This window comes from Medicago sativa, chromosome 3, assembly GCF_051527215.1.
Source record: "Medicago sativa cultivar Bolivia chromosome 3, Bolivia_mono, whole genome shotgun sequence".
NCBI classification, from domain to species: Eukaryota; Viridiplantae; Streptophyta; class Magnoliopsida; order Fabales; family Fabaceae; genus Medicago; species Medicago sativa.
In genome coordinates, this window is record NC_140751.1 from 82,165,234 (window position 1) to 82,189,031 (window position 23,798).

Consider the following 23,798-nt stretch of genomic DNA (forward strand, 5'->3'; position numbering starts at 1 on the left):
ATCAAATTAGATTGTGTGTTTGATTTGCCTAAAACAAGATTATTTATACCTGGTAAAGATAAACTAGCCAAATATATGGTATGTGTGACCACATTTTTTAATATGCGTGACCACTATTTTTTCAGAAATTAGAACTTGTCCGTCTTTAGGCGTGATAAACTTGCAGATTGTAAAAGAAGTTATTTATCGTTTGAAAGGATTTTAATGCAGTGATCAAATGAGATCATACGTTCGATTCGCCTAAAACGATATTATTTACACCTGGGAAAGAAAAACTAGCCAAATATATGGTCTGTATGACCACATTTTTACATATGCGTGAACACTATTTTTTCGTAAATTAGAATGTCTCACTGACAATTGGCTTGAATTGTTTTTTTTTTTTTGCACATGTAAGTTACAGATAACCAAATAAACGAACAATATAACCATAATTTGTCAAAGGCGTAACCATTTTTTCGTAAATTAGAATGTCTCACGACTAGTTTTAAACACATGAAAGAAAAAAAAACATGGTTACGCCTTTGTAAAATTGTGGTTACACACTTCAAATATTTGGTTATACATAATTTTCCTGTGTAAACAATATTATTTTAAGGCGAGTTATCACTGAAAGTGATAAAATGTAGTGAAAACAATATCATTTTAAGGCGATATATGTATTCGAGCTTAAACTATTTACTCATTGTTTGATGATAATAAAGTGAGGTGAATGATCTTCATTGTTTGACAGACTTTAGGAAAACTATCCAAAAATGATCTGCGTTTAACCATTTTTTAACAAAGGTGTAACCACATTTTATTTTCATGACCAAATTGTCTTTATCACTATTTCACATGATATTAAGAGTTCAAGAAACATAGAATCTATATCTTTTGATATTTCAGTGATAAATTTCCCATTGATTTACAATAAATAAGCAATGTTTACAATACCTTAATATTACACATCCAAGTCAAAACATTACAAAGAAATCTGTCAATTATCAAAGAATCACTCATTCTTTCTTGAGCCACTATATCATGTTATGGTCCTTCCCATACACTTTTCATCTTTTCTTCTAGTACAACCAATCCCTCCTCTTTGTTAAACTGGTAATACAAGACCTTGACTTTCATGATTCCAAGATCTTTCTTATCTTTCACCTTGGGTATATCAAGTCATGACAATTGACAACAACCTAAATTGAAGCTTCTTTTCAGTTTGTACTTCCAGATCAAGGGGTAATATTATAATTCCATTCCCAATCGTTTATATTGCTCAATGTCATCATTAAAAACCTGAAGTGTTAGTTATTGAGTCTTCTTGCAATCAACTAATTTTTTTGATCCCAAACAACAAACACATTACTAATCATTATCAAATGCAAAATAAAATATGCCACAAAACAACTCCAAAAATGAAAAATTACATACGGGTCCAATTTATACCAACAACAATCACATTAATATATGTACCTTGTTCCAAGAAACTTATAGAAACTGCTATTCAATTTCATACCAATGATCATCAATTGCAGAAATAGGAAAACTGAAATCCTCTAAAACATACATGTAGTACTTATAACATGAGTTATATGTGAATAATTTTCTATATTTGACAAACTTCTTCATTCCAATTAGTCTCCTTCTCACTATTTCTACGCGTATTTTTTGTGCAATGCCTACATCTGAGGCAATTTTGCGGGATCTTAACTGATATGCAGGGTTCATATGTGAACTATTGTATAACTTTCTATATCCGAGTTAGGAAAACTAACAAAAATTGTGCTAGAATTCACCATTATTTTTCAAATGAGTTACCCTGTGTGAGATGTGAATTACTAAAAAAAAAGATTGAGAATGACTGAACCATGTTTTTTCCGGGGGTGCAATTTTTATTTTCATATAGATTTTGTCTCTTTCTCACTACTTGTCTATGTGCTCTCTTTGAAAGGAATAAATCTGAGTACTTATCAAAGTTGAATAATGAGCATGAGTGAGAGGTGAACATACATCCACCTTTTACAGACTTTAGGAAAACTAACCCGAATTGAGAGACACTTAACGGCATTTGACTAAGAATTTTTGGCACAATCTCTACGTCATATTAATCAGAGGATCAACAAAAATCTGACTAAATAATTGGGGGAAAACTTATGAGTTTTTACTAACAAACAATACAATGAGAAGTGAATGATCTTCTATGTATAACATGTTTTACACAAACAAACTCAAAAATAGATGCACTTAACTAACACAAATTACAATCCCAAACTCATATGCAATTCCAATCAAATGCAAGCATTAACATAAGAAGAACCTCAAAGCGGGTAAGAAGCAAAATGTTCATAAAACTATAAGTATCAAATCTCATATTGGCAAGCAGCCAAAATGAAACAATCCGACTGAGATTTCAGAAAAATTATGAACTAAACATCATAATAATATCATTCAACATTTAACACAAATATGTCCCAAAATTGGAAACATACACTTATATTTTACAAAATTATTTTGGAAAACAATTCCAAAATTTGTAAACTTATTTCAAAGCAAATTTCGGTCTTTACCAGGTTTGGGTATAGGGTTTAACAGCTAATTTCAAAACAAATTTCAATTTTGGAAAAGTGCATCTATTGGTTGGTGTTTCATGACTAGAGACATCTTCAACCACGTCTTCTTTTGCTTTACCCCATAATTCATATAAAACTCATCTTCCTATTAGTGTTACCGATATCGGTCTTAACAATATAAAACATTCAAAATCAAAATTTACTAAATTCATAACTATTAATTACTTATCAGTGTTTATCCAATTTTTGAGAGCAATCACCAAAATCCACAAACCTTAAATACAAAGCCACATCACAAAATGGAATAAAAAAAACTAAGATAAAGTTCACCTTCAACATAGAGATTCAGTTTCCGACCGGATTCCGACGATGTGATCTCCAACGATGATAGAATAGGGTCATGACAGATAGAGGGAACAGGGTCACACGAAGATTATGATGCGGCCGTGAGTGTTAGCCTACGGTGGTTGCAGGGCCGTCCCTGAGAATTCGGAGGCTCGGCTCAGGGAATGAAAAGAGGCCAGTGATAAAATCAAAATGTATTTTTTTTTAAAAGAGCAATGTTCTATTTATATTTTTTAAAAGATAAATACAAGGTGCCGTATATATGCGGTACACCCATAGGAACTAATTCTAATATGCCTAAAAGGCTAAAACAAGAGGACAGAAAATGAAACCTGTTGGTAGACATTAAACACATATCAACATTTAGCAGGGCAGTTTGTTAAAAAAAAAAAAACATTTAGCAGGGCAGTATCTATCACAAACTAAACACCCAGAAAAAACTGAGGTACAATACATAAGTGATTGTAGTTACCTTGTGAAGTCCCTCTCAATTTCCCAACAGCTATGAATTCCAATATTCTTTCCTTCACATCAGTTAATCCATAATGGTCTTCATCAAGAATCTTTTGTGCCCGAGTAACATGAAAGTTCTCATCACTGGATTATGAAATTAACAGATTCAGACTCATGGTATTCATGACAGTAACTTACAAAATGCATACTTAGTTCATCCAAGAGCCTATGAAAATTATGCTTATGCATTTTAGTTGTCAACTTCTAAGGTTCTTGCTGAAACCTTGTTCTAGGGGGGCTGCGTTCTCCATGAGGCATACATCGAAATCTCTAGCAATAATGATAAGAATGAAATTACATGTATACAAACCTGTATTCACCCCAAGGCACTGCAGTCAACCAGTCCAAGTAGTTACGGGTAACACTGAATTCACTAGAACTAGCCTCCAATAGCTGTAGCTTTGCGAGTTCCTCGTCTATAACTTGTAATACATGAGGTGGGCATTTTTCTCGCTTAGGTTCAATCCTTTCCCTGAATTTACCTGAAATAAAAAGTAAATTCAATTATACATTGAAATTTGAATAATTTTAACAAAACCCCCAAAACAGTAAATATGAAGAAATCAAATATTACTACTGTCTACTTCTATTAATAATCAACCAAATCTCTATCAATCTCTATTTTAGCAATTTCAACATTCAACAAAAATCACCCAATTTCATGAAAGAAAGTAAAATAAATCAATGAAAGAGAGGTTATTTACTTAGCACTTACCAAACAGTGTTGTTTACTTGGTTTGGAAAAGCAGAATCAGTGAATTAGTGATTTGGTGTGAAGGAAGAAGAAGAAGGAAAGCCTTGATGATGGATTGATGGTGAATCAGTGATGACGCAGAAATCGGTGATGTCGTTGCCGTGATGGAATGGATGAAGTGAAACGCGTGAATCAATGAAGAATGAAGAATGGAGAACGGCAGAACGCGTGAATTTACCAAACCACCCCTTATCACGTGAATTTACCAAACCACCCCTGCCACATCAGCGGGTGTACCAAAAGGGTGTACCAAAAGAGTGGTTCACCAATCTTTTTCCATTTTTTTATAAGGGAATCACAATCTTGACCGTTAAATAACCAAATTCAAAATAATCTTATGGATAAAAAAAACAAACAAAAAAAGGCGCAATGAAAACCAAAAAGCAGAACTAGCCGTTAAGGCGCTTCCCCTACAAGTTTCTTTCCAACTCGAATCCCTATTTTATTATCCTCTTTTCTCTCATTTTCGATTCACTTCATTCTTTTCTACTCTTCCAATCCCAACTACCAAAATTACCAAAATTTCTCTATCCTTTCACTTGATCATGGCATCAAAAACAGTTACCAAAGACATAATCACTCTTCGTGGTTCTGCAGCAATCGTTAGCGAGTTCTTCGGTATTATTATTATTCACATTTTTCCCCCAATTTCACTCATTTTTCTACATTTTCGTATTTTCCACTGATTATTTTTTTGTGCTATTTTCGAACCAGGATATGCTGCTAACAGGTTTGATTCTCTTTGTTTAAGGGTTTTTGTTTAGTATATATTTTCAAATCATTTATTTGTGAAATTTTGTGATATTGATTAACAAGGGTTTTGTTTATTTTATTGGGAATTTGTTCAGCATCCTTTACAATCGAGGTGTTTATCCAGAAGAAAGCTTTGTGAAGGTGAAGAAATATGGCCTTCCGATGTTGCTTACTGAAGATGAGGGTGTTAAGTCCTTTATAACCAATTTAACCGCTCAGCTTTCTGGTAACTAACAACCCTAACCCTACTTTGTTTCTTTCTATAACCAATTTAACAACCCTTTATAACCAATTTACTTTGTTTAGAGAAATTGATAAAATTTAAGTGTTGGGACAGTTACTTATACATATTTTAAATCACATTTCATTTGACAAAATCACGGTATCATCGTAATTTTGTTGAAGCTCTAGAGTGTAGATTTTGCAAAGTCAATCTGGTTTTCCGTGATTCTGATTCTGACAAACTCATAGTGAACCCAATCATGGGCTTAAAAGTTCATTTGTGAAAATTATAACTTTTTTTGTGAACTCACATGTATACTTTTTTGTTATGGAGATTTTAATACCAACAATCAAGCCTTATCCATGTAAGTTGGGTTATGTAGATTTTAATGCCTACTCAAATTATTGAGTCAACTGTTTTTTTGTGATATCATTTTAGGTAAAAAAAATACACATGTATACATGTTAACTTTTGTTTATACTATTTTGTTGTGGAGATTTTAATACCTGTAAACATGTTCACTTTTGCTTATACTATTTTGTTATGGAGATTTTAATATCTAATTGAACTAGAGAGTGAGTGATTTTTCTGAGGTACCATTGTGAACCATAATATTGAGATTTTAATAATGTTCTGTTATGGAGATTTTAATACCTAATTGAATTTGAGAGTGAGTGGTTTTTTTGTGATATCATTGTGGACCGTTCCTGATGATTAAACTGTTTGAATGTTGAAAAGAATGGCTTGAAGCTGGCAAGTTACAGAGGATTGTCCTTGTTATAATGAGCAAGTCCACTGGTGAAGTCCTTGAAAGGTGGAATTTCAGCATTGAGACTGATAACGAGGTTGTCGAGAAGGGCGAGTCAAGGGAGAAGAGTGACAAGGAAATCATGAGAGAGATACAGGCCATTATGAGGCAGATTGCTTCGAGTATCACCTATTTGCCATGCTTGGATGAACCTTGTATGCTGTCACTCTTTGATTCTTTTTTATGTTTTTTCTTTCTTAATCTTCATTTTATATTGTTTTATCTCCTAGTTGAATTTGGCTATTTGTTTCAGGTGTGTTTGATGTGTTGGCATATACTAACACAGATGTGGAAGTTCCATTCACTTGGACTGAGAGTGATCCAAAGCTGATTGCTAATCCACAAATGGTGAAACTGCATTCCTTTGATACTAAGGTGCAATTTGGACTTACCAATTTTGTTATTTATCGACTGACATGGTTTATCCTTTGGCTATAAGTAATACTTATTTTGGTTATGCAGATTCACAAGGTTGACACACTTGTATCATACAAGAACGACGAATGGGATGAGCAGTAAAGCTTAGCCGCCTGTGTCCTTTTCTTGTCATGGTTCTGTTTCTGTTATTTTTTCCAAATCAAGTGGATTGTGCCAGTTGTGAATTTTCTATTCACATGGTTAGATGTGTACTGATGTGGATGAATGTATTATTCCTCGCTTTTGTATGTTTTCCTTTTGGCAAGGATATCAAAAAACTTCCCTAATCTTTTCAGAATTATGGTTGATTGTACTCAGTTTTATGAAATAGTGAATCATCCCTAGTACTCAGTTTTATGAAATAGTGAATCATCCATGATCTCGAGGAATTTCCTAATCCTTTCTTAATCATGGGTATTTGGACCTATCATTCTAGCATTTAAAGGAGATACATAAAATTCTTAATCCTTTCATAGTTCTGGTTGGAGTAGAAAGGAGATAATATATTTATGAATAACTCTTGTCAAAAAATAAAATGAAATATTGAATCAAGAGTGAATATTTAATTTGGTCATTAAAATATTATGAATTAGTGAATCTGTCTGTGTGAAAGCGTTAAAATGAGATCATACAAAAAGCAAATCCTCCAAGAGCATGTTCTTTAAACTATTACTCTAATTTTTTTTAAACAATCAAGTTAATCCTCAAACTATTAGGTTCTCTCCTATTTTGAAGATAACTGGGTGACAGATGAATTGAGAAGATTAAGAACTATCTATCATAAATCTATAATGACCAATATAGCCATATAGTGATATCAAATTGAAGGTTTACTCTTGAAACATTTACTACGAATTTTGGAAGCTTATTTGAGCTTATAACATGTTACTTATAGTCTTGCGGTTCTACCAGAGAGTTGTTCCGGCACTCCTTTGTTCATATCTGGTTGTGCATGTAACCATGTAAGGGGGATCTCAAGACATTTTTCCTAATCCTTTCAAAGTTCTGGTTTGTTGGATTTATCGTTTTAGTTTAATGAATTAGTGAATCACTCTGAATTATTAATTCAATTCTGATTACGAAAGCATCAAAGGAGACCATAGAAAGCAAATCTAAGAGATGTCAGATGTATCATTTGGAGTTGAAGCAATTGCTAGAAAGCTGTAAGAGCTTATTTGAACATTTTTAACCACTTTATAATAATAACTTATGTCACTAAATATAATAATAACCTGTGACGCTTATAGTCATAGACTTGTAATCTTGTGCAGCCACTAAAGTCTTCTTGCAGTGCCTCGTTCTCATGATATCTCGCTCTACTCCTCTACTGCTTTGTGCCCAACTATCATCACCACTCTGCAGCATCTATCTCCTATTTTTAGAAAACTTTAGGTGCAACATCTATCGCACCTGAAGACCAATCGAATAAACATCTTTTCAATCTAGCCCAACAGAACCATGATACTCTGCGGCAAGTACTTCTGCAACTCTCTTGATTTCCCTCTCTCGCACGCACATCATTATCTCTTTTTTTCCTCAATATTCTCTTATTCATATGACTTCTGCCACAAATGCAGCATGGCAACATGTGCTCTCCACAATCTGCTTGTATCACATTAAATTTGCACAAGTTAGCTAAAAGAATAAACTGAGCCTAACCTTCATCAAGGTGAAGAGTTTGATTTCCTACAGGCTTGTCATGGTTAATACTTCCTAACAGGTTGTGTATGGCAGCGGTCAAATTCCCGATCAATGTCCCACTCTTCTACATGAAAGTTTGATATTTTCAATCAAAGATTCCTTTTCAAGGTTTTTGTCTCCTGAAATAATTTTCTCGGGAATGATACCTGTCCCTAATGAATTATAATCTGAAGGCATACCTTGGGGGATATATTTTACAACTAAGAGTTGTCGATCGATTAAATTTGGTGTGCTTAGAATTTTGAAAAATCTGTAGTTAAACAACAATTCAACTGTGAAATCATACATTGATAAGGGATGTAACTAAATGTATGCAAATCAATCCAAATGCAGTACAATATGTTTGACATTTTATTACAAGGAAAACATTCAAATTGTGTAAGTACACATATCTAACAATGTAAACGGAAAAAAAAAAAAAAAAAAAACACATAAACTGAACAGATGACAAGAAACGACCCGCATATGACTACTTCCCCAAGGTTTCCACTGGGATCCCATCATGACCTTCATCTTTCGCAATATCGCCGTCATTACTGGCTTCATCAACAATAGCCTTCATAACCTCGGCCTCATTACTGTCTCCATCATCAATAATCTTCACAACCTCGGCCTCATTACTGTCTCCATCATCAGTAGCCCTCACAACCTCGACCTCATTACTGGCTCCATCATCAGTACCTTGAGCCTCCGCTGTGTCCCTAGTCCCCCTAGCATTTTTGACCCTTCTACCCCTTCTCAGCCTTCCGCCCCTTCTCAGCAACAAGTACATCCTTGCAGCTCTTGGCACCATAAACCACCAGATCATTGACCTTCTGACCCTCACCCGACCGTCCTCCCTCACTGCCCTCCTCGGCCCCCTTGCACTTCTCGCCCTCCTTTGCCCCCAAGTTACTGTGAGAAAGGCCCTTGGTCTCCTCGGCCCCCTTGCATTTCTAGCCCTCCTTTGCCCCCAAATTGCTGTGAGAAAGGCCCTTGGTCTCCTCGGTCCCCTTGCATTTCTAGCCCTCTTCCGCCCCCATGTAGCCAGCATCCTCAACCTGGGGCAAATCCTGAGTGTGAAGCCTGAGGGCATCCTCCTCACCTCTGGTTGAGCTGGAGCTGGAACTGGAGCTTGAGCTTCAAATTCCTCTTCAAGGTCAAGTAATGGAACTGGAGCTTGAGCTTCAAATTTCTCTTCAAGGTCAAGCAATATTTCAACAACATCCCTCTCATCTTTGTTTAGCTCCTTAGTATCAACCATTTTCTAAGGTTAAGAAAAAGAAATAATGTTAAAATCAAGAACTAATCAACTCCTTAGTATCAACCATTTTCTAAGGTTAAGAAAAAGAAATAATGTTAAAATCAAGAACTAATCAACATACATCAAAGATGCACCATTATATATACAAGATCAAATATGCACACTAGACAATTTTGAAAACTGATGAAATCAATGTGACTCCTCAAACCAAACATCAAAAAGCAGAGATTACATATTCTCAGAACTACTTAAAATAGCAACGTACTGAAATTTAAGATCAAGACTTAAACTTCAAGATCTCTGATTTTACCGAACATAAACGATGCTTAATTGTGAATTCATGTCAAAGATAGATCAAAATATTTTTAGCAACAAAATCAGTAGAATTTGATCAACAAAGTACATATGACATCTCTATAATTTTTAAACATACATTAACTGAAGAAATCCAAAATCCTATGGTTTGGTGCATGAGATTAAAATATTCAACATATGGAGTGTACATGAAAACTAAATGGTAGCTAATCACCAGAAGAAGTCCTGCTGATGATTTCAGCTTCCTTGAGTTTCTGTGTAAGAATCTGTAAGAATGAGATATCAACCTTGCTCTGTGATTTCAGCTTCCCGTAGAAGGTGCTTCAACCTGAGAAGGAAATTGAAAATAAGAAACCGAGAGAGAGAGAGAGAGAGAGAGAGAGAGAGAAGGAGGAGGAGGAGGAGGAGAGAAGAAGAAGAAGAAGTTCTTCTTCTTCTTCTTCTTCTTCTTCTTCTTCTTCTTCTTCTTCAAGAACAATTCTTGTAACTCACTGTGGTAGTTGAAAGCAGAAGCCTGGCGGGAGAGAATGTGAAAGCTGTCACATAAGCTCTAACAGAAACGGTTATCAGTAAAAGTTACTCAAGTCTTTAGCATGGTTACTTGTTACACAAGACAGCTGTATTTTGTACATTAGATTGGACTTAACTGATAAACTAACTCTAGTTAGAGTTAATTATGATTGGTTAGGGACTTAGGGCAGTTATAGTTAGTTAGGCAGTTACAATAAGAAGTTTTTTAGGAGAGATTGAAAACTTTCGCTAATGTTGCCTCATCATCATAAAGCTTGCATGAGAACCCTAGAGTTGCCACATAGGCAAAATGCAAGGCAAATAGATAGATAGATTACTTTTAATGCTTCTCTGTGTCATTCAATTCGATAAATTGTTGATTCACAATTTCTCTATACCGTAAAGTTCTCTATATGTTATCAGGGAATATCTCGAGTAATGATACATAGACATCCCTAGGTGGCAATACACCATTTAACACCCACACAAAAATCTGACACGTAGCTACGTGGACCCCGCACAAGCACACTTTCTCTTTCCTCCCCTCTTCTCTCTTCCTAGTGCAAGGGTGTATGGGAATAAAGGGTGTCTATGAAACATTTTCCATTTTTTAAACCATATAGAGATTTAAGCAGTTGGTTAGGCAAGCCTTAACAATGATTATTAACCAAAATATAATTGTAAAATAACTTATGCGCGTTATTACTTATTTCAATACATTTTTTTTTTGTTACTTGTTTCAATGCATTTTAATATTATGTTCTTTTCTCTTTGAAAAATTACAACGATTTTATGTTTTATGATTTTTGAAAGCAACGATTAATGTTTTTTCTCTCAACAATTTATGTTTTATTTTTAACTAAAAGCAGCGATTTTATGTTAAATATTATTTTTCTCGTCATCGTGAGCTTAGCTCAGTTGGCAAAGGACAATGCATAATATATGCAAGGTCAAGTACAAACCCCGGCCACCACCAAAAAAAGTTATTTTTCTTAGTAATCTTTTTAAATGTGTTTAAAATATTTTAACAAATTATTCAACATTATAACGTAGATAGAATACTCATAATGTAAATTATATTCTGGAGGTAATCTATGAAGAAAAAAACACATTTTAACATAGAAAGAATTTTTGGAATAGAAAAAAATATCGTGGTCGTAATCTTTGAGGGGAAAAAACACATTAGAACGTAGAACAAATTTTTCAAAATAGAAAAAATGTTTAACAAACAACTTTAACGTCTTTAAAAAAAAACATTAACGGCTAAAACAAGTTGGGGCAAACACTAGCTTTCGTATTTGCTTGTTTATAAGTTATTTTATAATTATATTTTGGCTGAGTTTTTTTTTTTTTTTTGACAAAATATTTTGGCTGAGTTGTGCCTTGAATATATCAAAATGTATATTGTATATTTTAATTATATTCTAAATTTGTAAATCATTCTCACTTCATTATAAAATATAAGCAAAATTAATCACTTATTAAAAAAATTAGTTGTTTACATTTACTCTATTAATTTTATTTAAAAGCTCAACTTCATTACTTAAATTAGTCTTACACACTTATTAAAAAAAATTGGATTACCATAAAAAAAAATTTATGGAGAATATATTTTTTTGAAAGGAGGGAGAATTTTTAAAATGATGAAAAATTATGAAGTATTTTTTCAAAGTTATTAAATTTAAAGAATTTTTAATGACACTTAAAATGTAGGAGTTTCAAATTGCTTCCTACTTATAATTTTTTCAAAATTTGTAAGTTGGTGCCTATATTTTTCAAAAAGTTCAAACTAACCCCTATAAATTTTCAAATATTTCTAATTGGTCCCAATTCCAATTTTTTGAAGATTACAATTCAACCCCTCAAAATTTTCAAAATTGAAAAATGACCTCTCATAATTTTTAAATCGGCCACTAATATCAAGTGAAGTTTTTCATTACTCTATCCAAACAAAAATATTTTAAAATGAAGAAAATTCAATTGAATTGTCTAAAATTTTAAATTATCTAAAAATTTCCAATTATCTCATTCAAACACACTCTTAAGGTTCATCACCAAATTCTATGAAATCCACATTGCCCCTCCTCCAATGAGAAGAACAAAAAATACCGATTCATCTTTCCATGAAACTCTGATACTTCCATTCAAGATGCTCTTGTAGTCTTGCGGCTCTGCTACAACTTCGTTCCAACGCTCCTTTTTTCATAAATCATATATGAAAACGTCAAAAGGAGTTCATAAAAGCAAATCTCTAGGAGATGTATGGTTCGGAATTGAAGGAATTGTTAGAAAGCTAGAAGAGCTTATTTGAACAATCGTAACCACTTATTATAGTATATAACTCATGTCACTTAATATGATTACTTTTTTTTTAGGAACTTAATATAATTAGCTGTGATGTGATGGTTATGGGCTATCATATTGACAGACAGTGCCTTGTTCTCACGATGTCTCGCTCTACTCCTCTGCTGCTTTGTGCATCAACCGTCGCAACAGGTGGGTAAAGCACTCCCCACGGTCTTGTATCACATCTTGCATTCCTTCATCTAAAGTTTCCAGGATTGAATTTTTATGACAAAATGTTTGTCTGATTATGGTTAACAATCATGATGGTTCAAAAGATTCCGGCTTAAGCAACGTGCTAGAAAAAGAATATGCCACTATCCTGGAGAACTTCACCAGCATCAGAAGTAACAATTGAAAATTATCCCATAGAATATATTGACAATAATTCTTTTTCTCACTGTCAATGCATATTTACACAAGGCAAAAGAACCTGTTCATTCTCCTATTATAGACTAATTATAAACAGCATTATCAAACTAAACAAATACAGTTTCAGGTTAATGCTGCACATATATATTGTCAAAGATCCTCACAGTTCCCTCCACTTATCTAGACATTTGATGCAAATATTTGAAGATTGTTCATGCCATGCACCTGCCCTCAACTCACGCCTCGGTATATGGCACCAGGCCGAAGATCATCCATATTGTCAATATTCCTATAACCATCAAATTCTCTTAGACCTGTCCAAGCCCGACGTGCCAGAAAATCACGGTAATCATCCTCGGTATAAAATATCTTCTCTTCAGTATGCACAGGGATATGGTCAGACTCGTCATATAGGCATACTTTGATGGCCATTCCTGCAAATGATAATATATTGTTACGTCAACAGAAACGGTGCACAAAATACGGTTTGGCTGAAATGCAGTGTATGCCCTAAATGTAAGGGGTCAACAAACTCAAATCCCAGTACATGAACTTTAAACAACAGTTAAACTCCTAGACATTAAAAGTAAAATAAACCATGAAATTTGCACAAGTTAGCTAAAAGAAGAAACTGAGCCCAACCTTCATCAAGGTGAAGAGTGTAATTTCCAATAGGCATGTCACGGTCAATACTTCTGATAATCTGTTCCTCATCCTCCAACCAAAATGCACGTTTAGTTCTCAACCTAAAAGCGGCCCTAATTGCCTCCTTTATGGCTTCCGGAGTGCCATCAATACCTATCCGTCTTGTATAATCACCCCATTTGACTGATATAACCCTTCCACAGCAAGACTGACTTTCCCCACCTGCCATAATAGTAAGAACCAGTATCAGAAATAAGAAAGCGATTAACCTAAAGAAGAAGAAAAAAATGAACCAGTCCTTTACATAGCATAGCTTACCATTTCCGGGAGTTTCTCTCCAATTCCAAGGAGGGACTCCGCTTGCTGCAACATCTGCTGCGGCAATGGCAAGAGGATGCCCATCATGATCCAAACTTCTCTCAAGATTGAGTGTTGGTCTTCCAGAAGCTAATTGCCAAGTATTTGAGAATGATGAGAAACATGAAGGAACTTTTACTTTGGAAAGAATGAATGCCTAAACATCAAAACGATATCCCACATATATCTAAATCCTTTAAATACAACCCCCTTCCCTAAATACTACTACTGGACATTTTAATTAAGATAAACTGATGGATGATTACAACAAGCAGCAACAATACTTTTTTCTACTATTTAAAGAAATAGTTACCAGCCAGACATGAGCTGAATGACTTCCTAGTAAATTGCAATAACCAGAACATTCCTACAGATTACACTAGTACGGCATTTGAATTTTCATTTCAATAGGCTTTCCAAAGTAACATTTCAATATGTGTCCAATTTTTTTTATCGTTATATGGAATGTTTACAAGAAAAAGGAACAGCAAAAGGGTAACAGGTCACCTATGGTAGCAGTTAAATTCACATGCAATCATGTGCGTCTAGAAAATGAGACAGGACCAGCCGGTCCGATTGGTTCAACCATAAACCGGACCGAAGGCCTGTGTGGTCAACCTATTAGATCAAATCTCTGCCAGATTGTTATATATATGTTCTTTAAACCAGTGCATTGTTAATGAACATATACAAAAAATTTGTGAATACATATTAAACATATATAAATTTGAAATATATACTTATGAATAGTAGTTTACTGTACAATCTATTAAACTATAATATATTAACCTATTAGGTCCAATCTCGGCTAGATTGCTATATATATACTTATGAAATAATATATACTTTTAAATTCCCCTAAAAAATATATATATACTTTCAAATTTGAAGAGTAAAATGTATATTTCAAAAAAATCATATACTACAAATATACTTTTGAATTATAATATGTACATATATAAATTCCCATTTTGTGAATACATATTATTTTAGTAGAATAGTAGTTTATTATGTAATATATTACATAAAAATCAAAGATATATTTAATTATAGTTTTAAAAAACTAGACTTGTATTGATATTTTGCAATTTTTTTTTACAAAACTAAGTTTATTAGCATAAAATTTAGAAAATTTAATAACATGTGAGATTTTAAATATTGTAAAACTTTGACCAGTATTCAACTTGGCTAGGGTATTAGGTTAGTGAGTCGCTGGTTTGAATGTATCATACACTAGTGTTATTTTCCAATACAGCAATCTAGGATTAGAACCAAACCAAATGGCCACATGGAATCAACTAATCAAGATCCTACATGATTTATGAGCTGAAAAATATGAAATAATCTTAGGACACAGACACATCACAAGTGAACTATCATAGAGTAGAAAATAAAAAGCTGACTTCAAAGACATACCTTCAACGGGTCCAAAAGAAATGTTGGCATCATCAATACCTGCACAGCAACATAATAAGTCAACTAACTGTTCCTAAAGACAAAATGGGCGAAATTGTAACAAGACAGACATCCAAATGTCATGACTCAGAACAGCAACTAGGGAAAAATTACCAATTCACTTAAATTCGGTTTGATGATTCAAGAGGGTAGGAGTTGTCCCCCCTGAGAACCTTCAAATTGCAGTGATTTATACTCTCGTATATCAAAGATCGTAAGCATAGAGAAAAATAACACAGCTGTCAGACCTGATATCAATTGATATGGGCTGAGTATCTACTAAGGGTAGATTGTTAACAAAGATATACATTTGACTTCCAAGCGAACTTCCTAAAGCTATACAGGCCAACTCAATGCTTTTTCTTTACTCCAAATTTCGGTTTCACAAAGAAGATTAAAAATAATAAAAGCTTAAGGTATAAAAACCAATGTTGTCTATTGCAGAGAGTGGAGAATAGCGGACTGTTAAAATTCCTCTGTGCAATAGTGCTATAGCACCACTATAGCCGCTATTTGACAATATTTTGTACTAAATAGCATATGGTGGAACAATGGTGGTTTGTCCAAAATTCCACTACGTTATAGTGGTATAGGGCCGCTAAAGCTGCTATTTGTCAACACCGATACAAACATGTAAAATAGCAATTTTAACCAAGATGCACACCTTTTGGGACTGGATTTGTTGGAATTTGGAAAATGTAGTTGATTAGGCAGTTACAAAAAGAATAGTTAGGTTTTTAATAGTCGGGCATTTCATTGAATTATATCCACTTCATAATACAAGAAGCACGGCCTAATATTTCAAGCCATAATGTTTGAAAAAGATACCAAATCAGCCCTTCTTTTTGGACCAAATTTGTTGGACTTGGTTGAATGCTAACTCTTTGGTTTTGACTAATGCTACATACACGATTTCTTTTACACAAACTGCCTGTGCATCTGTGCCACAAGTCAAGTGTTGTCAATAACAAGTTGGATTTAAGTTTGATGCCCCGGAGTTATAAAAGTTTTAAACACCATCACTGGACATGCATTGTACAAAAATAGTTTGAATTCTACCATTATTACCTCAAAAGTCACATTCTTTACGAGTAAACTCATAAACTCATTAGTGCAAAATTCAGAGAAGTGACACATTGATCCCAGAGTATTCACAAATCACTTTAGTCCATAAAAACCCCATGTATTTGCCACATTAGTCCTTAATGGGTCCACTACAGCAACTAGTGTGACCGACATTCTAAAAGATTCACTTCTACCCTGTTTGTGCAAGTGCTATCAACTGCGGATCACGGAAAACCGCGGCCTGTTCAAATTCCACTATGCAATTATGATATAGCGTCCGCTATTTCATGATATTTTGTACTAAATACTCTATTGTGGAACAATAGCGTTTTGTTCATATCCTGCTACGCAAAAGGTTGATAGCCGCAGTATTATTATCGTTTAAGAACTCAAAAATAGATTCTAGAATAAACGACAAAAACTTTCTTTTGTAAAAAGTGCATCGGCAATCAATTTTTCCGCATGCTTCCACTATAATTCGAAACAAACAGGCTATCGTGTTCCCTCCGGATTTTATTTCACACCACACGTTTGAAAGCCTACATAAACACGCACTTGTGACTTGTCTGCCACCGATTTTAGGGACAAATCTGGGGTTCACAACATAACATGACTGTGACAACAGTTTTTAACTAAAAAAAGATTGAGCTACAGTGTACAAATCAAACATAATAACTTATACTCAAATAAGCACAATTGCATATATAAACCAAAAACATAAACAATTATCCAAACATAGCATCAAATCAAATTTGCCACAAACATTATTATTATTATCTAAACACGAAACATAGCATGAAATCAAATATAGAACTAAAAACATAAAACATAAAATTAACCTTTATCAAATTGCATGTAAGAAGATTCAACTTTAGAAGTAGGTGTAACAACACTCTTATATTGTCCACACTTACTTCTCTCTCTTAAGATCTCGTCAATCTCTTTGTAACAACTCATTTTCCCACCAGAACCACTTCCACCACCTCGATCATGATGCTTCGCTTTCTTAAACTCTTTCAAAAGATTCCTCCATTTATCAGTACACATAGTCGGTGACCGATCAAAACCCTTTTCTCTCATCTTCGCTGAAATCTGCTCCCAAAGATGCTTATTCGACTTCGAAGTGTTGAATAACGAATCCATCTCGCGTCGTAGACCAATGAGGCTTCGTGTCTCGTCTTGAACCCAGGTTTCCGCGCGTTTCTTTGGAGCTTTGATCTCCATCTCAGGATCGTCGCCGCTGCTCTCGGCGGTGAGAATCATTTGCGGTTGTTGTTGTTGAAGGTGGTGGTGGTGTTGCGGCGGTGGCGGTGGTGGTGGTTGAAGATCGGTGTTGGCTACTACTTCCATCATCATGTCGCGTGCTTCTTCTTTGTAGAAATCGATTGGGCGAGGCTTTTCTGATGATAAATACATTTTTGCTGCGGAATTGAGATTCTTCGATTGTAATCGATTGAAGAAGAGGAAAGGGAAAAGACAATGTTTTTTGTGTTTTCTATCTACAATTGTCAATTTTTTGTAGTAAAAAAAATGTTGAAAGAGTAAAATTTTGTAGTAAAGAAAAGGGTAGAAGGTGGGTTTTGGGTTTTTGTAAAAATCTGTCAGCGTGAAGTAAAGGCTTTGATGTGTAAAGCGGATGAGGTTGAGGTGGACATGTGTGTCTCTTTATATTGAAAAACTAAATTAAATATTCTTTTTGGATAAATAATCTTTTTTTTCAGAGGTTCTGGATAATAATCTTTATCATTTTGTTTTGTAAAGTACTATAGTATATTATTATTTATCATTTAATATTAGAATTTTGTCACTTAGTTTTCAAAAATATATATTAGAGTTTTGTTAAAAAAAATAAGTGGCTTTAGCTTAAATGGTTAAAGAACTATGAACGAAACAATATTTGCTTAATTTTTATTTATTTCATGGTCAAACTTTGAATTATTGTGATCTTTTTATCTTAAAAATTTGAGCATTTAGAGCAACAAAAAAGTTTTGTAAAAAAATTCATTGAGTTTAATTGTTTTTTTTATTGAGTTTAATTGGTATGTGTTATATATTTAGATTTTTATTTTTATAATTTTGTAAATCGTTTTAAAATATTGATAATGTAGATTATTAAGTTGATATGGTTCTTTAATTGTGTACTATACCAATTTGAGTAGGTATTAAAAACATTTGTAGATGAGTGAAATTGCATAACATTGTTATTCTAGATTAGGTCAAGACTCAGTTCATGTGACAAACACAACTTAATCTACAAATCATTCACGAATAGTTATACATGTCACATCGTGTTCTACAACACTTGAAATGAAATCTCATGATCAAATCATGATATCTTGATAACAATCAAAATTTGATTTGTCATTCACGTCAAACAAGATGCAATCGCGTAACCACTTTAGACCCAAAGGGCTCTACATGTCACGTATATACAAAAGGTTTAGACAATTCGTGCATGTTTTCTCATTTGAAAGAAGAAAACAAATATTTTTTTTTGAATCGGCAAATATTATTAAACGCCATCCCCGCGAGACGCAAGGTATGGACGGAACAAGATACAAATGGTGCCGCATATAGACGGTACACCATAACCACCTAAAAACACCCTTGAAGATAAACCCACCAGAACACATCACCCCCTAAAACATACTCCAAAAAAACCAAACACTGTAAACACGGTATCCCCCACCGCCCATCGCCACTACTCACCCCTGAAGAACACCCTCAAAATAAAACACCCATATCCAGACACCCAAGCAGAGCCACATTTCGAAGAGCACCTGACTTAAGGATCATGCAGCTTCCACAACCTCGCGACCTCTGATCCACCGAAAGAGCACAAAACAAAAGCCCAAAAACCAAGCAGGGCACCCCTCGCCCCCGGTACACCAGAGAAAAACCAAATCAAGTCAAAACAAAGATTGCAGCTAGATCCCGACTCCCGATCTCGAAGCCAAATGAACCGGCCCACCAAAAACCAGCATACAATATGTAGGACGAAAGACATGGCATGCGAAGTTGAAACAGCAAACAAATCCCAATGAAAAGGCTCAACACAAAGGTACACGCAGCCTCCAAACCCCGAAAACACCTAAAACACCCAAAAGGCACAAACAAGAGCTAGTGACGATGAACAAACACCCATGTAACAGAGGTTGCTTCCTAAGGAAAACACCCCAACAAACACCTGCCTCCTCACTAAAACACCAACCACCTCACTAAAACACCAACCACCACCACCTCACATAACACCCCTACCACACTTCACCACCACCTCGCATCACCACCCCCACCACAAATGAAAAACCTCCACCACCAATGCCTCACCATCGCGCATCACCACCACTGACACTGCTTCACTATGCCACCAAACATCCTCACCAAGAAACAAGCAACAACACAAAACATACATCTAAAGGGAGACAAAATCCAACAACAAAACACGGGCAGCGACGCCGGTTTGAAACGGAACCACAACCCAGATAATAAAAAGGCAGCCGCTTGAAACAAGGAGAAAGTATTCGTCGACGTAGTAAAAGAGAACCAAAGATGGAGCAAAAACGGCGGATCTGAACGGCACTTCCCGGATGCCGAAACCCGTGACCTCCTCACACCACATCACACTCCACAACTGTCGTCACCACCGCCTACACTCCAACCCAACGAGCCACCAACTCCATCAAAAGAGCTCCCTCACCCTGAGCATCCCACCCTCGTCGCCACCACCTAGACAAAAAACCGTACAACTTCCTCCTTCACAAAACAACACAAAATTCCCTTGACGAGGGGACGACAAAACTGAACATATAGTCCAGGACACCAGATCAAACACCACAGATCGGAGAGGGGCTAACGAAGCGGTGAAACAGAGGCTAAGACGGGGGCGCGACCCACCACCTGCTGAATCGGCAGCGTCGCTGCCTACCTGTGAAGCCCAAAGTCCTCCGGCGAGGCGGGGGCAAGCTGCCTAGCACTTCACAGATCACCTCAACGACAGAAAAAACGACCCACCGGAGATGGAACTGACAGATCTGACGAAGAGAGGATCCAGAACCGCCGGAAACGGACATGGCGTCACCGGTGGTGCAGAGGTTGAACCTCGTCGCACCACCACTCATATACTCTACATCAGAGAAGATAAAGGTTTGGATTTGAGGAGAGCAGTACGGGTAGCTTTTAGTGAGAGGTCAGAGAAAAAAATTCTAGAGAGAGAAAGGTTTTAAAAAAGATTTTACTCAGCCAAACTAAAGAAGAAAACAAATATGTTTGTATTGTTGCTAGAACCACTCAAACTTGCCTGAAAATGTTTTGAAAAATACAGCATTGGTGATTTTATTGTCAAAATAATGCTTGTATATAACACATTTTTAAATTGAAATAAAAGTAAATATATTTTACATTGATTTGATAGCTCTAAATCAAGTTTTGTGAGGATGTTGACTTTTTTAGTTAATTTATATGCATTGGCAATGTGCAAAGAATCATTTACGCACATCTAATTAGATTTTATCATTGAATCATTTACGCACATCTAATTAGATTTTATCATTTATATATCAAATTATTTTGTTTATAACGGTATGTATACACAGGTATTTACATGATAAGATTGTTGAAGTTGATTAAGACATTTTATAAAAGTTTTAGTATGTGTTTGGTTTGACGACAGCGAGAATTGATTTTGATAGAATTGAGTTTGGTTAAAAGTAGGTTGGATGTGAATTGATTTATGTTTGGATCCACTCCCTTAGAAGTGATTATTATGAGTTGATGTTGTTTGGATAGTTTACATCAAAATTGATTTTGAATGTGTACTGACCAAATTATCCTTTTAATTGTATTTTTGTAGAGCATCCTTTTAATTGTATTTAAAACTAAATATCTCATTTTTATTTTAGATAATTATTTCAACTTATCTTAAAGGTTTAATTACTGTTTTGGCCCCCTAAGTATCCAAATGCTGTGATTTTGGTCCCCTAAAAAAATAACTCTTTCTGAGCCCTCTATGTTTACCCTCTTTTGCAGTTTTGACCCCCCAGACTAATTTTGACCCAGTCAACGCACACGTGTGTAATTTTTTATTTTTTAATCACTTTTTAATTATTTTTTTAATTATTAATTATTTTTAAATTTTTAAATTTATTTTTTAATTATTTTTATATTTAAAAATAAATAAAATAAATTTTTTTTTAATAAAAATTATTTTGTTTTTTATTTATTTTTTTAATTAAAGCATTTACACGTGACATTTTTATTTTTTTAAAAATTAAAAATTACACACGTAACGTCCACGTGTGCGTTGACTGAGTCAAAATTGGTTGGGGGCTAAAATTGCAAAAGGGGATAAACATAGAGGGCTCAGAAATAGTTATTTTTTTAGGGGGCTAAAATCACAACATTTGAATACTTAGGGGGCCAAAACAGTAATTAGGTCTATCTTAAATGGATTTATATTGCTTCAAAAATTATTTTTAAAAGATATTAATATATTTTCAACAAATTTGACAAAAACAATAGTTAAAAAAAAGTTTAGAACATTCAATTTTTCCATAATTTTTTTCCATCATCTATTTTTGGAGTGATTTAATTTCAGCAAAGTATACTCTGTTATGATGGAACATGATCGTTCTTAAACAATACGAAAGAGATGCAAAAGGATATCCTATAAACGGGTCATTACATAGAGATGCAAAGAGTTGAAAGAATTAATTTCAAGAATCTCGTTTCTACCATTTTCCCAATCCCTTCCTTTATCAAGAGAGTTACAAAACGGACTAGAAAATTTGGCTCTCGTTGTTCTCAAAGAATATTCCCTAAATTTCTCTTTACCCTCTTACATTCACTCAATGATTTTCAATATCAAGGTGTTTTCGAGGAGTAACACGTCCTAGAATCCCTCTCGAAAATGCATAAACCTTTTCCCAAAAGTCTCATATTTTAGAAAACAACAATGCCTAAAGTTGAAAACAACAATGCCTTTTATATAGAACATGTGTCACGCGCCTCGCGCATGAGTCCATGAGGGGGAATCACACTTTTTTCATAAATACAAACCCATGTGCCTCACACATGGTGTCATGTGCCTCGTGCCCGAGATGGAACCAAAATCCTCTATCGAAAGATTTCCATCATTCTCTTGATGCATTGTAAGATATTAAGTCTCACTCAACAATTCGATTTCTAATTATTGTGTGTTTAAAAATCTTGTTGGGAGGACACAAGTCATCCTTTGTGCCCAACAAGTTTTCCGATGGAGATCCATTGATAAAGAGTGTTGAATATTTTGGACCTATAATATGATTATAAAAAAATAGAAACATTAAGTGTTCATGTACCATTTCATTCTTCTAAATATGTTGATGATTATGACTTTATAGTAGTTTTATCTTGGTTTTCGGGTGTCAAACATTGATTACGTTTGAACCTTTCTAACCGGTGATATCTTATTTTTTTCTTGGGAAGGGAAAAAGTAAGCAAAACCCTTGAGAATCGAGGTCCGGGAGTTGTTTTCGCTACGGGAAGGTGTTAGGCACCCATAACGACTATAGTATCCTATAGGAACCGTCTTTAATTTCTACGCGCGCGCTTTATTTTTAAACGCTATTTTGAAAAGTATTTATTAAACCTAAAGTTTGCTAAGTGAAGAATTGGAGGGAGAAGAATGTGTTTGGATTTTTATTTTAGTTGAATTGAAGGAATTTTGTTCCTTGCCTACGTACCCGTTTAAGGGATCAAACCCACCGTAGTTCTCTTCCAAAAATGTTTTTGTTTTTGTTGGTTGATTTTAAGTTTGAAAATTGGAGTTTGAAGAATAGAAAGAGGCCTCAAGGGCATGAGATTGGGAAATTGTGAGGTTGAATTAGTCATTTGCAAAAACAAGTCAAAGTATGATTAAAATTTGTTTGAAGTTTGATTAAGAAAATGAAAAGGAAAATCAATGGGGTTTTGACCCCAAGGTTTATTGTAAAAAATGCTTGAGTGAAGTTGTTCACATTTGTTTGGAAAATTGGTTTTTTCTAAGTATAAGTCCTAGGCATTCATCTAAACATACAATCCTAAACATACATCTAAACATGCATATTCTAGCTATATTATAGTGATGTGTGTGCATGTGTCGGTGTTTGTGTCGGTGTACATCATTAGAGTCCATTGTCCTTTACATCATACCCTAGATACATTCTATGGCCTCTTTGCCAAGAAAATTAAAAGTGCACAAAGGAAAAATATTACAAAACTCCTAAGTGTTTACATTCTAACTTTGATACAAATTCAATTGCAAGCAAGAAAGAAATAGAGATGAATATGGGATGAAATGGAGATGCTTATGAAATGATGAAACATGAAATGAAAAGAGTTAGTAGCATATGACAATATCAAAGGAAATAAAGCAAGAGAAACACTAGGATATAAAGGATAGAAAATGA

The 23,798-nt window shown here is 34.5% G+C and overlaps 2 protein-coding genes and 1 long non-coding RNA gene across 6 annotated transcripts; 1 reads left to right on the top strand and 2 right to left on the bottom strand.

Moving 5' to 3' along the window:
• Positions 1–850: 850 nt before the first annotated feature.
• Positions 851–4,278, bottom strand: LOC146940928 (uncharacterized). Of its 3 annotated transcripts, none has more exons than XR_015032197.1 (5): positions 4,129–4,278; positions 3,724–3,885; positions 3,373–3,497; positions 2,886–3,232; positions 851–2,112 (listed from the first exon to the last, which is right to left on the bottom strand). It is a non-coding gene; the product is annotated as an uncharacterized LOC146940928 (long non-coding RNA). The 3 variants fall into 3 exon arrangements; XR_015032196.1 differs by having other exon boundaries at positions 2,886–3,036; positions 3,724–3,895; XR_015032195.1 differs by having other exon boundaries at positions 3,724–3,895.
• Positions 4,279–4,574: 296 nt separating this feature from the next.
• Positions 4,575–6,730, top strand: MAD2 (DNA-binding HORMA family protein). The gene is made up of 6 exons (XM_085754710.1): positions 4,575–4,785; positions 4,882–4,897; positions 5,016–5,146; positions 5,882–6,106; positions 6,205–6,326; positions 6,414–6,730. Exons 1-6 carry the CDS (start codon positions 4,713–4,715, stop codon positions 6,468–6,470), a joined length of 624 nt encoding a protein of 207 aa, XP_085610836.1. The 5' UTR covers positions 4,575–4,712; the 3' UTR covers positions 6,471–6,730.
• Positions 6,731–12,828: 6,098 nt separating this feature from the next.
• LOC146940930 (Homeodomain-like superfamily protein) lies at positions 12,829–17,829 on the bottom strand. Of its 2 annotated transcripts, none has more exons than XM_085754712.1 (5): positions 17,289–17,829; positions 15,271–15,309; positions 13,816–13,944; positions 13,495–13,719; positions 12,829–13,286 (listed from the first exon to the last, which is right to left on the bottom strand). In XM_085754712.1, exons 1-5 carry the CDS (start codon positions 17,788–17,790, stop codon positions 13,084–13,086), a joined length of 1,098 nt encoding a protein of 365 aa, XP_085610838.1. In that variant the 5' UTR covers positions 17,791–17,829; the 3' UTR covers positions 12,829–13,083. The 2 variants fall into 2 exon arrangements, with proteins under 2 accessions (XP_085610838.1, XP_085610837.1); XM_085754711.1 differs by having other exon boundaries at positions 17,214–17,829.
• Between the last annotated feature and the right edge of the window lie 5,969 nt (positions 17,830–23,798).

What these genes read in the sequence shown, in the direction of transcription:
- MAD2 (XM_085754710.1), top strand. Translation starts at nt 4,713, where the DNA reads ATGGCATCAAAAACAGTTACCAAAGACATAATCACTCTTCGTGGTTCT. An exon ending in TTTAACCGCTCAGCTTTCTG is followed by an intron (nt 5,147 to 5,881) that starts GTAACTAACAAC and finishes AATGTTGAAAAG; the next exon opens with AATGGCTTGAAGCTGGCAAG. An exon ending in TGCATTCCTTTGATACTAAG is followed by an intron (nt 6,327 to 6,413) that starts GTGCAATTTGGA and finishes TTGGTTATGCAG; the next exon opens with ATTCACAAGGTTGACACACT.
- LOC146940930 (XM_085754711.1), bottom strand. Translation starts at nt 17,790, where the DNA reads ATGTATTTATCATCAGAAAAGCCTCGCCCAATCGATTTCTACAAAGAA. An exon ending in TTACATGCAATTTGATAAAG is followed by an intron (nt 15,310 to 17,213) that starts GTTAATTTTATG and finishes GTTGCTGTGCAG; the next exon opens with GTATTGATGATGCCAACATT. An exon ending in TTCTTTTGGACCCGTTGAAG is followed by an intron (nt 13,945 to 15,270) that starts GTATGTCTTTGA and finishes CTTGGCAATTAG; the next exon opens with CTTCTGGAAGACCAACACTC.